The 13,993-nt window shown below is 32.9% G+C and overlaps 1 protein-coding gene across 2 annotated transcripts in view; it reads right to left on the bottom strand.

The window, feature by feature from the left end:
• The window catches only part of NETO2 (neuropilin and tolloid like 2), a 77,577-nt gene that overhangs the window by 40,554 nt on the left and 23,030 nt on the right, over positions 1–13,993 (bottom strand). The window contains exons 5-7 of one of the 2 annotated variants that reach the window (XM_079117649.1): positions 10,804–10,827; positions 10,572–10,699; positions 2,901–3,129 (exon numbers count right to left, since the gene is read on the bottom strand). In XM_079117649.1, the coding sequence (XP_078973775.1) occupies positions 2,901–3,129; positions 10,572–10,699; positions 10,804–10,827 (381 nt within the window). Of the gene's footprint in view, positions 1–2,900; positions 3,130–10,571; positions 10,700–10,782; positions 10,828–13,993 lie in introns of both variants that reach the window. The other variant, XM_079117648.1, reaches the window with a different exon arrangement.

Below are 13,993 nucleotides of genomic sequence, written 5' to 3'. Positions count from 1 at the left end.
TCTCTACAATGAAAACTACAACATTGAAGAAAGAAATTGAGGAAGACCTTAGAAGATGGAAAGATCTCCCATGTTCTTGGATAGGCAGCACTAATATTGTCAAAATGGCCATACTACCAAAAGTGCTATGTAGATTCAATGCAATTCCAATTAAAATCCCAATGATGTGCCTTACAGAAATAGAGCAAGCAATCATGAAATTCATCTAGAAGAATAAGAAACCCAGAATTGCTAAAGCAATCCTTAGCAGGAAGAATGAAACAGGCGGTATCGCAATACCAGAACTTCAACTATACTACAAAGCAACAGAAACAGAAACGGCATGGTATGGGTACCAAAACAGACAGGTAGATCAATGGTACATGAACCTAAATAAATACAATTTTCTTGTAGCAGACAAAGGTGCCAAAAATATGCAATGGAAAAAGATAGCCTCTTCAACAAATGGTGCTGGGAAAACTGGAAAACCATATGCAACAGAATGAAACTAAACCCCTATCTCACCCTGCACAAAAGTCATTCACAATGGACCAAGGACCTTGAAATCAGACCAGAGACCCTGCATCTTACAAAAGAAAAAGTAGGTCCAAATCTTCATCTTGTTGGCTTCGGATCAGACTTCCTTAACAGGACTCCCATAGCATAAGAAATAAAGCAAGAATCAATAACTGGGATAGATTCAAACTAAATAGCTTTCTCTCAGCAAAGGAAACTATCAGCAATGTGAAGAGAGAGCCTACAGAATGGGAGAAAATCTTTGCCACTCATACTTCAGATAGAGCACTAATTTCCAGAATCTATAAAGAACTCAAAAAACTCTACACCAAGAATACAAATAACCCAACCAACAAATGGGCTAAAGATATGAACAGACACTTCACAGAAGATCTACAAGCAATCAACAAACATATGAAAAATGTTCACCATCTTTAGTAATAAGAGAAATGCAAATCAAAACTGCACTAAGATTCCATCTTACCCCAATTAGAATGGTGATTATCAAGAATACAAGCAACAATAGGTGTTGGAGAGGATTTGGGGGAAAAAGGTACACTCATACATTGCTGGTGGGGCTGCAAATTCCAGCCACTCTGGAAAGCAGTGTGGAGATTCCTTAGAAAACTTGGAATGGACCCACCATTTGACCCAGCTATCCCACTCCTCCGCCTATACCCAAAGGACTTAAAATCAGCATACTACAGAGATACAGCCGCATCAATGTTCATAGCTGCTCAATTCACAATAGCCAGATTGTGGAACCAACCTAGATGTCCTTCAATTGATGAATGGATAAAGAAACTGTGGTATATATATACAATGGAATATTACTCAGCTATAAAGAATAATAAAATTATGGCATTTGCAGGTAAATGGATGAAACTGGATCATGAAATATCATGCTAAGTGAGATAAGCCAATCTCAAAAAACCACAGGATGAATGATCTTGCTGATAAGCGGATGATGACACATAATGGGGGGTCAGAGGGGGGCAAGAATGGAGGAAGGAGGGATTGTATAGAGGGAAAAGAGGGGTGGGAGGGGTTGGGAGGAAGGAAAAAATAACAGAATGAATCAAACACCATTACCCTATGTAAATGAATGATTATGCAAAAGGTATGCTGTTGCTCCATGTATAAACAGAAACAACATGTATCCCATTTGTTTACAATAAAAATAAATCAAAAAAACTTGGTTAATCCAAGTTGAGATGTTAAAATCCACCTCAGATTTTGAGGACTTTGAATGAAAAGAAAAAAGTAAAATATCTCAGTAATTATTTTCACAATGATCATATGTTGGGAAATTATTATATTTTGGAATGTTAGTTTAAATAAAATATTAAAATTAGTTTTACTCATTTCTTTTTATGATTTAATATGGCTATTAGAAAATGTTAAATACTTCTGTGACTTGCATTTGCAGATAGTAGTATATTCTTACTAGGGAGCACTGATCTAGGATATGGAACAAGAATATTGCAGTCAATGTAAAGATAAATTAATAAATTAATAAATCCACAACTGAAAAACAAATAGTGATTTTTACAATGAGAGTTTATAGGGGTTAATCCAACTAGTATGTTTAACTATAAAGCTCTAAAAAAAGTTAATAAATCTTTGATGATCAAGGTCTGATGGATAATTATTTATGAATTATTATATTTATGAATTAATACTACTGATAATTATTTTTAAATTCAAAGATCTTTTTTTTTTCCTTCCATATTTTTGAGTTGGTCATTCTAGTTTGTACCACAATGGTGTGATGCTATATATTCATACATGCACACAATATAACAATATAATTTGGCCAATATCACTCCCTAGTGTTTCCTCTTTCCTGGCCCTCCTTCCTTCCCCTGGTCTCTTTTCTCTACTCTTCTGATCTCCCTTCCAGTTTCATAATTGCCCCTTCCCCACCTTCACTTTTCCTTTTTCCTCTGTGGCTTCTACACGTGAGAGAAAACATATGATCCTTGACTTTCACTTGTGGCTTACTTCACTAAACATAATGTTCTCAAAGTTTCATCCATTTTCAAGCAAGTAACATAATTTCATTCTTCTTTCCAGCTGAATAAAACATCACTTGTGTATAAATACCATATTTTCTTTATCCATTCATCCACTGATGGAACCTACCTAGGCTGGTTCCCTACTTGGGTTTCTGTCATCTTTCTTGAGAGCAAGGTAAGTCTCCATTTTCTGCAATCCCTACCATTTGTTCACAACTTTAAAGCAATTTATGTGAACACAGTATTTTCACCTAAGATTGTCAATTTATTGAGAACAGGAACTGAGACAATCATTTCTACACTTTCAAAAGTAAATGTGCAATATGGTAGCATGAACAGGTAAAAAGTTCATAAAAGATTTCAGTGCTATAGGAATTATTTACTTACGCTCCACAAAGGAAGTAAAAAGCATTCTAAATCTGCTAAGCCGACTACCTTCATCTGCCCACATTCGTATCACTCCAACTCCTGTTTTAAGCATTACATCATTGGCCACAGTGCTGCAAAACTTGGCCTTCAGATTTTCAATAGCACTGCTTCCATCATATACTGCAACGAAGTTTCTCTTGCATTCATTTGAGTGCTCCATTTGATAATCTAGGAACCTCAAATATATCTGTAACATTAAAACAAAGAAAAACACTGCTTTAAAAATATTAATTTTTCTACTTTTATACACAGTCAACATGGTAGACATGAATTTTGACAGTTGACAGAATAATACAATAACGACTGATAACTAATTAAAAAGTCTAAGACTAATGGTATGTTTCTTTGGTGTGTTAATAATAAAATGAAGTATTAAGGAACTTGAAGTCTGTGTTTTGTCTACAAAGATAAGTCTTGCAACAAGAGGCTTTAACTGTCTTGCAGTTTCCTCATTATAAAACAATCTCATGGTACTGATGGATAGAGGAAATAAATCACTCAAAATTCTATTTTTCTAACAATGTGATTAGTTTCTTTTCAGTTTTTCAGTACATTTTAATGCTTCAGTTTAATCACAAGATATAGAAGATACGTATATCCTATTTTTGCTGTAACCTATCAAAATATTATCTACACTCTTGGAACAATGCTCATTCTTACAATGTCTTCCCATTCACTTACCCACTATTCTACCATTGCACACTTAATTGCTAATTAATTGCTTAATTTTAACACTCTACCCCTTAAAACTTTTTGGATTGGAGGGTATTAACTATATTTTCAAAGTAAACACCCTTAGCATCTTCTTTATTCAAATTTTACAAGGAGTCTGATACCTGGTACCAAGTTATTTCTTAAAATACACTTGGCTCATTGGCTCATTCTTGTTTGAATTTTCTTCTACTCCGTTACGTTTTTGGCTTAAAAAGACAAACCATTAACCTTTAGAAGAGGTTCATGAAGTAGGTATCATTGTTTATGGAGAGAGATTCAGGAACTTGCCCAGAGTTATTCAGGGCAAGGTTTTGAACCCAGGTTGGTCTAAGTCTAAAGTGTCTTCTTACTTCATAGGGTGCTGCGCGCGCGCACACACACACACACACACACACACACACTTTACATGGCTGTAGATGATCATGTGTCACTCTAAAATTAAAATAAAAATTCATTGAGTGAAGAATAAAGGTTTCCTCTAAATTGCCACTGAAGACATACAATGAACACACACTTTCTAGTTATTATTCCTGAGGTAGTGACAAGTCGCCCTACCCTTTTATTTTAAAGGGCTTAAAAAAAACAACAAAAAAAAACTGTCACATATTTTTACCTTCTAAACTACTTTGAGGGCATGAAACCTAACAGCAAAGAACTAAAAATAGAACTCAAAGTTTGACTAACTTTGGTTTACTTGAAATGACCAGCTTGCCACTTCCATGAGAATGGCAGACAATTTAGTTTTTCATGAAATAGGTTTCCCATTCCAAAACTTTATAAAATCTTCATCATGTATTTTAACATACAAATTGTGTTTTCTTAAATGTTATCATTGGATCTTATAGATTCTCTATTATTCTTTATAACCAAATCACTCTTCTCATAGTTCTATGGTGGTGGGTATCCCTAATACTATAATTGTGTCCTCCTTCAGATTTTAAGGTCTTCCGATCAGAGGACACATGCTCAGTCATATTCAGTGTAACTCACTCAGAGGAGACAGTGAGTAGCTTAGTATAACTATGAACTAGCAAAACTAAGGATCAGCTAAATGACTAAGATGTCTTAATTATTTACATTGTGCTTTTAATAAAAAATAATTTTAAGAGAATATTTTTCTTAAATACCATTAACTAGTTTATACTATTTCAAGTATTCAATGGTTATGGTAGTCTTTAATCTTTTCTCTTTAAATTTCTTAACACCAGGAGTTTGCTCATGTGTTTAACATTTTTTAAAAAGGACTGAAGTCATTTTTGAAAACTCAACTGTATGTAACTTTTTTTTTTTTTTTTTACCTAAAAAATTGCTTTATTAGCCAGGTGTGGTGGCACATGCCTGTAATCCTAGCAGCTCAGGAGGATGAGGCAAGAGGATCATGAGTTCAATGTCAGCCTCAGCAAAAGTGAGGCGCTAAGCAACTCAGTGAAACCCTGTCTCTAAAAAAATACAAAATAGGCTGGGGATCTGGCTCAGTGGCCGAGTCCCGAGTTCAATCCCTGGTACCCAAAATATTGATTTATTAAAAGTAACACTCTCTACCAGCCAATAATCCAGATTATGCTCCTAAATATCTGTGAATTTGAAATTATCTATAAAAAAAGAGTATGGAGTTCTAAGAAATATCATTTAATTTCATGGAAATAAATATCTAAATATTAAATATTGTCACACATAAAAAATATATTGCTGATACAACTAAAGCCTGTTCCCATTACCCTTCCTATGAATCTTGAGTTTTATTTATAATTACTGTATTTTAATATTTATGAATCTAAAAATTACATAATATTATTCTACATATTTTAAGTTTTTATTACTTATAAACCACTTTCCATCCTCTTATTGGAATTCTAGTTTGCTTTCACTTTTAAAATTCACAATATTGCTACAATATTACAATATTCTTGCATGCTCATTACATAGATGATGATTTCATTTGGGTATCTATCTAGAATTGTACTTACTATGTTGTAACATATCACTTTTCAGCTTTAACAGAGCATGCTGAACAGCTCTCCCAAGTGACTGTAGCAATTTATGCTCCTAAAGTTAATTAGGAGTTTCCATTACTCAATTCTTGCTAACACCTCAAGAAATGTTCCCTGAACCACCTCTGCCTCAGGGAAAATTTGTCAAGACACCTACTTTGTACTTTTTTTTTTTTTTCTTTTGCTCCTAGAACTTAAAAAGATTTTGAACTACCATCTTTGGTTTCCATGATTTTCTAAAGAGAAACCCAGTTACTAAAATTACTGCTTCCTTAGAGAGCACCATTTCTGTCTGGCTGATTTTAAGATCTCAATCTCTGATTTTAATTAATTTGGTTTTGATGTGTGTAGGTCTTGGTTTGTTTATTTTTAAATTTTTATTTCTTTTTATTTTTTAATTTTTAAAATTCTCTTTGGTGTTCACTGAGCTTAAATCTGTAAATTCATGTCTTTCACCAAACTTGGATCCTTTTAGCAAGTATTTCTTCAAATATTTGTTCTTTATTAATCTCTGTTCCTTCTAGAACTTAAATGATATAAATGTTAGGCTTACTGAAAATGTCCTACAGTACAGGCTTCTTAATTGGTTTCCAATTTTTTTTGTATTTCAGATTGGACAATTTCTAACAATTTATCTTTCAATTTAACTGATTATCACCTCCATTCTAATAGAAATTACATATAATGAAGATTTTTAAAATTTCAGGTATATTTTTCTCTTTTGGTTATATATTTAGTTCTTCTATACTTTTATTAACAAAGAACTGTTTATAATATTATCTTATGATAACCTAAGACATTATGGAAATCTTCATACACTAAAAAGCAGACAAAATAAATTGTATACCTACTTATCCCAAGTTTAACAGTTATCAACTCAATCTTGTTTAAACTATGTCTCTCCTCACTTCTGCCCTTTACCTATTAGACTAATCCTAGGCATTAAATCATTTAATCTGTAAATAGTCCCACACGTAGCATTAAAGTCACTTAAAAAATAACCTCTACACTATTACCAAACCAGCTAAATGAGTAACTTCATAATATCAAATACAGTGTTTGAACTTCTAATTGTCTTTCAATGTCATTAGTTCCCCCCACCCCATTTATGATTTTTTGTATTAGCTGATCCTATATCTTGTCTATTGTGAATAATGCTACAAAAATATGAAGGTGCAATTATCTGACATATTGATTTCTCTTCCTTTGGATATGTACTGTGTAGCAGAATTGCTGGATCATATATCAAAACTATTCCTAGGTGTTTTTTTTTTCCCCCCCGAGGAAGTGTCATATTGTTTTCCATAATAGTGGTAAATAATTTACATTCCCAGTAATGATGTATAAGAATTCTTCTTTCTCTACTTCCTCCTCAGCATTTATTGGTTTTGGTATTTTTTTAATAATAGCTATTATAACATTTGAGTCCACAAGAATCATATCTTACTGTAGTTTTGATTTGTATTTCCCTGATAATTAGTGATGCTAAGTATTTTTTCATATACTTGTTAGCTATTTTTATATCTTCTTTCAAGAAATGTTTATTCAGAGCACTTGCCCATTTTTAGTTTTTTTTCTCTTGAGTTCCTTGAAGAACTGTTGTTTATGACATTTTCCAACTGTTATTTTATGTGGATGTGTCTTTTTTCTAGATCAATCCTGCCAGTGGTTTACTTGTTATCCTTCACAAAGTTAATTTTTGGTTTTGTTATTTTAATTTATTTCTGCTTTTAAAATCATTACCTTTCCCCAGATTTGTCATTTTTTAATGTCTTCAGTTGAATCTTAGCTCATTCAATTTCAAGCTTTTTTCTTCTAATGGAAACATGTATGGTCATAAATGTCCTCAAAGTACTGCTTGCAACTGCATCCTACAACTTTTTGATATGTAGTATTTCTTTATTGAGTTTTAAATGTGTGCAGATTTGTACCTGATTTCTTCTGATCTGTGAATAAGTAGAATATTATTCAGTTTCTAAACATATGAATAAATTGCCAAACATATAAGGTTTTAAAGTAATTTTTTGGTTGCTGATTCCTAGTTTAATTGTATTTTTTTCGAAGGGAGCACTGCATGATCCCAAGCACTGGTGTACGTTCCAGCTTCCTTTGTTAGCCAAGTGTATGGGACTAGTTCTGATAAAAGTGTCATGCATACTTATAGAGAATGAATGTTCTCTGGATGTTGTGAGCAAGATACCAATGTCGATTAGGCATACTGTGTTGTTTAAATGTTTTGAGCCTTAACTTTTTTGTATATTTGGTCAATTAATCATTAAGAAGGAAAAAAAAAATTCCCACTGTAATTTTGGATTTCTGGTTTTCCCCTGGCAATGATCAATTTATAGTTTGAACATTTTAAGGCTACATTAATTCATAAGATTTTAAAGCATTATAACTTCTTTGTGAATTGGTGACATTCTTGATGTCTACTTTTATAGTTACATTCATTCTCTTTGGTATTTGCTTTGTATTTTTTACTTTCACATTTTAAAATTTTTCTGTAAGCAGAGTATATTTGGATTTTAACAATAGCATTTGCTTCATTTACTATTTTTGCCCAGAAATACCTCAATATTGCCCTCATTTTTGAACCATGGTTTTGATATGGAAATGTAGGATTCCAGTCATTATTTTTTCTCTTAAAACTTTGAAGACATTATTCTATTGTTGTTGAGCTTCTGTTTTGCTATTGATGTTGATGGTGAGAATCTAAATAACATCTTTTTGGAGTCAACCTCTTTTTCTCTAATCGTTTTAAAATTATTCTCTTTGTGGTGTTCGGTGTGCCTGTCAATGTTTTTTCCTGCCTGGAAGTCACTATGTGAATGCCTTGAAAATTTTCTTAATAAATTGCTATCCATTTCCAGCACTATAATTCCTTAGGTTTTTTTAGTAAGCATAGTTTAAAATTAACAGAAATCCTATTTGGTTACTTTTCATATGCACCTAGTCATTTTCTCATCTTTTTGTTCCATCTTGTAGGATATTTAAAACACTTCAGTACTTGCAAATCTAAGAAATTTCTTCCTGTTTGCTTTGTCTGCTCTTACTTCAAGTGGGGGTTGTGAGCACAGGTGTTTTTTTTTTTTTTTTTTTTTTTTTTTTTTTGGGGTGTGTGAGATTACCTGCAGTGGTTACCCTGTAGCCACATTGGTTACTATGGACTTATTTTTGCTAGGTGCCTCAAAAGGTTTTATAATCTAGGACCATTTTTTTAATATTGGGGCTCCATGGTTCCTGGATTGAGCAGGAAACGTAAATTCATATCCCAAACCCAAAGACACATTTCTAGGTAAAAGTCCTAGGGGAGACCCCAGCCTCACCTCCATCCCAATTCTAAAAACAAGTCCATAAAAACATTTCTAGGTCACTGATATGTGCCAGTGGACAATTACATAAAATATATATATATATATATTTTTTAGTTGTGGATGGACACAATACCTTTACTTCATTTTTATGTGGTGCTGAGGATTGAACCCAGTGCCTCACCCATGCTAGATGAGCGCTCTACCACTGAGCCACAATCCCAGCCTGAATGAATATATATATATTATTTTTTTTTTAATTTACCCTTTCATATCAATCATCTCCCTTTGAGGGTTCCAGCTTTATGTAAGGGAGTTCTCACAAAGATCTCATGAACTCTTGGCTAAATCAATGTATTAAAACCAAGCTCCTATTATGTCTATACCTGGCAGTAACAGGTTTCTGAAATCAGTCAGGGACATTTGTAACATCAATTTCACTTTATTTCTTTGTTTACCTCTCTTCATTTTGAGTCCACAAGAATCATCCTGTCTTGGGAAGTTACAAAAAAGATATTTATTGTATTTTATCCAATTTTATAGACACTTTTTAACCTGGTAGACGTTTTGGGTTACCTCATCTATTATATTAACATAATTGTAAATCTGATTTTCTATTTTGGGGGGGGGGGTACTAGGAATTGAACCTAGGGGCAATTAACCACTGAGTCATATCCCCAGACCTTTTTATTTTGAGACAGGACCTCTCTAAGTTGTTTAGGGTCTCACTAAGTTGCTGAGGTTGGCTTTGAACTTATAATTCTCTTGCCTCAGTCTCCTCAGTCACTGGGATTAGAGGTGTACACACCATGCCCAGCTGTAAATCTGATTTTCATGATTCTTTCAAGGTATATTCTCCCAACCTCTCTCTCCTCTTCTTTTCACATACATATACATTAAATCTAATTTTTAACACTGTTGGTATTCCCAAAAGTATAAGTTAAAAGCAAAAAATCAAAGTAATCAGCAACCAATCTCAACTTGTCAGTTATTTACATTCTTCTGTGTGCTTCTAAAGAGTTCTATATGACCAGAAGAGGACAGCTGATGTGTAAGAACACAGAACTCAACATATTTTACACGGGTATGATCAACTCTGAGACCTATGAGGAGACTCTTTAACCTCTCACAGCCTGATTTTCTTCTTCAAAATAGAGATTTTTAATTAATAATTGATCAATATTTGCACCTACCAATTAGGAACCTACAGATTTTAAGAATCTTTTTTTTTTTTTTTAAATGGGGTCTTGCTATATTACCCCAGTTGGCCTTGAACTTGCTATATCCTCCTGCCTCAGTCTCCAAAGTAGGTGGGATTACAGATACAAGTCACCAAGCCCAAATACTTTTTAAGAATCGTAAACTTTTAAAATTAAGAACTTTAATGTATGTGTAAATTTCCTGAAATTTACATTTCAGTTTATTTAACTCTAACAGTGCTAGGACCTTAGTAGGTGCCCAATAAAGTGAGTAAAGTAAAATTAGGTTTTTTTAAGTTGTAGTATTGTAGTATCAGTTTATATAATCAATAAATATTTGCACAAATAAAAGGAACACATTATACAAATCATGTCTTTTGTTCTTCTCTGAAGTGACTCAATACATAATAATACCTTAGCTTTTGGAGTAGCTTTAATCGTCCATATGCAATCAACTGCTTGGCCAGGTTTTGTTTTTTCTTCTTGTTCTACCTGACTAGAACGTACTATTCCATCAGCTCCTGAGAGCTCAAACTGGCAATCTAGAAAGAATAAATGAATGATGTTCAAAGGAAAATAAGACTGACCAAAAATGCCATGGGGAAAAAGAGGTAATATACTAAACCTGGGATGGGATTTAAAATACCTCCTAGGTAAGTAAAGTCTGGATCTGTAACAGAAAAAAGAAGAAAGTTATTGGTATTGAGTTACTTTAAGGCTTAACATCTCAGTTTACCTTAACAGCCCATTTAACAGCAAGGTAAAAGAAGATTTCATATAAATAGACTACATGTCACTAGTCACTTATGAACTCATTTATAGGATCAACAATTATTTAACGATAATTTTATACCTTTGATCCCATTATGAATAATTTATACTACTTGAAAACTCTCATCAATTACCAAAAGTAGTAGCTAGTCTGTTGACCAATGAAGGGATAAACAAAATGTAACACAAGGGAATATTAGTGCAGCCTTAAAATGAAAAGAAATGCATTTTGGCTGAATCACATTAAAATTTGTCTTAATAAAAGTTTTGCTTAGTAAGAGTAGTGGTGATAGTTGCAAAACATTGTGAATGGACATAATGTCACCAAATTGGACATTTACGAATGGTTACAGAGTAAATTTTATGTATATTTTACTGTAAGAAATTTTTTAAAATTACAGACACCTTTTTTTTTTTTTTTTTAAACTTAAAGTACAAATATGACCTGCATTTACCAAAATACTAGAATAAAAAAACTGCTGGAGACTCAAAAAGTGTCTCAGAATCCTTATCCTGGAAAAACTATTTCATACATAGTTTATGTAATGGGAGGCTCAATTCTTGTTAAAACTGTCTTTAACTCCAGATACTTTAGAAGGTTATTAAATTACAAATTGGAAAAAAGTGGAAATAAATTAGGAGCTTTATTTAGACTATGTCTCAGGGACTGTCCTTTTTTAACTTAAACTCATCCTTGCTAAAAGGAGACAACTAATAGGATGCTGCAGCTCTTTTGCAGAGAAATGTCAAAAAGAAATTTAAATCTTAAATGGCAGTGGTGGAAAAAGTCATAGGAACTAACTGGCAAGTTAATCAGAATTTTTCATACAAAGGAAAGAATTTTAAGGTATTATTGTTTTAAAATTCCCACAATTATCTTCTAGTTAAATCCAGGAAGTAAAATTCATTGAGAGCCTATTTCGACAACATTAGAGAATTTCATCAAAAAAAAAAAAAAAACATTTTGGGGCTATGCTTAGCTTTTGCCTAGCATGTGTGAGGCACTGAGTTTGATCCTCAGCACCATGTAAAAATAAATAAAGGTGTGTGTGTGTGTGTGTAAAGTAAAAAAAAAAAAAAACACTTTCTCACCACTGTTGATAGTTTTCTTTCAGATTTACCACTCCCTATACAAAATTTATTTTACAAACATGACTTTAAATAATAGCAGATACAGCCATATTTTAGCAAATTATGCATTGTCTATTTATTTTGACATGGAACATCTTCCTTTCTTCTAACAATAAAACTGCAGAATCTCTACCTACATTTTAAAGGCAACATGAAAAGAAAAGTTTGCTTGAAGAATTTGAATTTAGTACTGGGAAACCATCTATAAGAAAACCACCTATAAGGAAACCATCTATAAGAAAATCTTTTATCTCTAACTTTCCTCATCTATAAGACAGGATATTATCTTCCCAACATTATCATCATTCCCATAAAATTAAATATAATATATGCAGGAAATCTAAAACACCACAAAGTACAAATGAAAGGTAAAAAGTCTAAAAATCCTAAGCGTTTAATAACTTGTTTATATTTTAACTATAATCCATATAGTTTCTCTAATAATATAGACTAATAGAGGAAAAAGAGCTACTTTTGTCCAAAGTAAGCATCCTAACATACAAAGTGGCTCATTTAAAAAGTATTTTGAAACATTACTCAAATAATAGTGTTTTTGCTACTGGTGAATCATATAAGATTTTATAATAGTGTCTTTATGACACTAAAGTATCAACTACCTCAGTTAATAAAAATCAAATACCTGACCAATTTTTAACTCAACCAGCTTTTAAAAATTTTTTTCAGGCACTGGAACCCAGGGCTTTGTACATGCTAGGCAAGTGCTCTGACATTGAGCTATATCCCCAGCACTTTCTCAAACCATATTTTGAGACAGGGTCTTCCCAGGTTGCACTTGAACTTGTGATCTTCCTTCTTCAACATCCCCAGTTGCTGTGATTACAGGCATGTACCATCACACCTGGCCAAATCAGTTATTTTGATCTAAACTACTGGTTCTCAAACTTCTTTGAGCCAATTCATAGGGAAAAATATCCAATATATCATCTAGTCAGTAAATTTGCTCTTCATGGCTATTGTTAAAAAAGGTTAAAAGCCACCATTTCTTAGTAAATGTAAATTCACACAAAATTTACCCTGTTATATTACCATGTTAAAGTGTATAGTGTAGGTGCATTACAATATATTCACAAAGTTGTGTAACTGCCACCACGCTTTATTTTCAGAACTTTTTCCTATCATCCCAAGCTGAGAGTCTGTATCCATTAAACACTAATTCCTCCATTCTCCCCTTCCTCAGTCACTGGCAATCACATTCTACTTTCTGTTTCTACAAATGTGACCACTTTAGATTTCTTACATAAGTAGACCGACACTGATCTTTCTGCTTCTGGCTATTTTACTTAGCATTTATCAAGCTTTATCTGTTATAACATATATCAGAATTTACCCAAACCATTTCATTCACATCCTCACAAAAACCCACACATTTACAACAGTTTTATTCCCAACTGCTAAAACTTGGAAGCAATCAAGACATCTTAAAAGAATGGGTAAACTGTGGTACATTAGATAATAAAATATACTTAGTGCTACAAAAAAAAAAGAAATAAAGAGCTGTTGAGCCATAAACAGACATGGAGGAGCCTTATGTGCATATGGCTCAACGAGCAAAGCCAATCTGAAAAGGTTACATACTTATGATTTCAATTATATGTGACATTGTGGAAAGGACAAAATTATGGAGATAGTAAAGAGATCACTATTTGCCAGTGGTGTAGGGGGAGAGGGGAACAAATAGGAGGACCCCATGGTATTTTTAGGGCAATGAACCTGTTCTGTATGATACTATAGTGCACATGTCAATATACTTTTGTCAAAACTCATAGAACATACAATATCAAGAATGAACTTTAATGCAAACTGTGATTTTTGGATGACAATGACGTGTCAATGCTGGTTCACTGATTTTAACAAATGTACCACTCTGCTGCAAAATTGGTAATGGAAGGAGAGGCAAGAGGTATAGATGATAT

This window comes from Sciurus vulgaris, assembly GCF_902686455.1.
Source record: "Sciurus vulgaris genome assembly, chromosome: 17".
Classification (NCBI taxonomy): Eukaryota; Metazoa; Chordata; class Mammalia; order Rodentia; family Sciuridae; genus Sciurus; species Sciurus vulgaris.
This window is presented reverse-complemented; position numbering and strand designations above follow the sequence as displayed.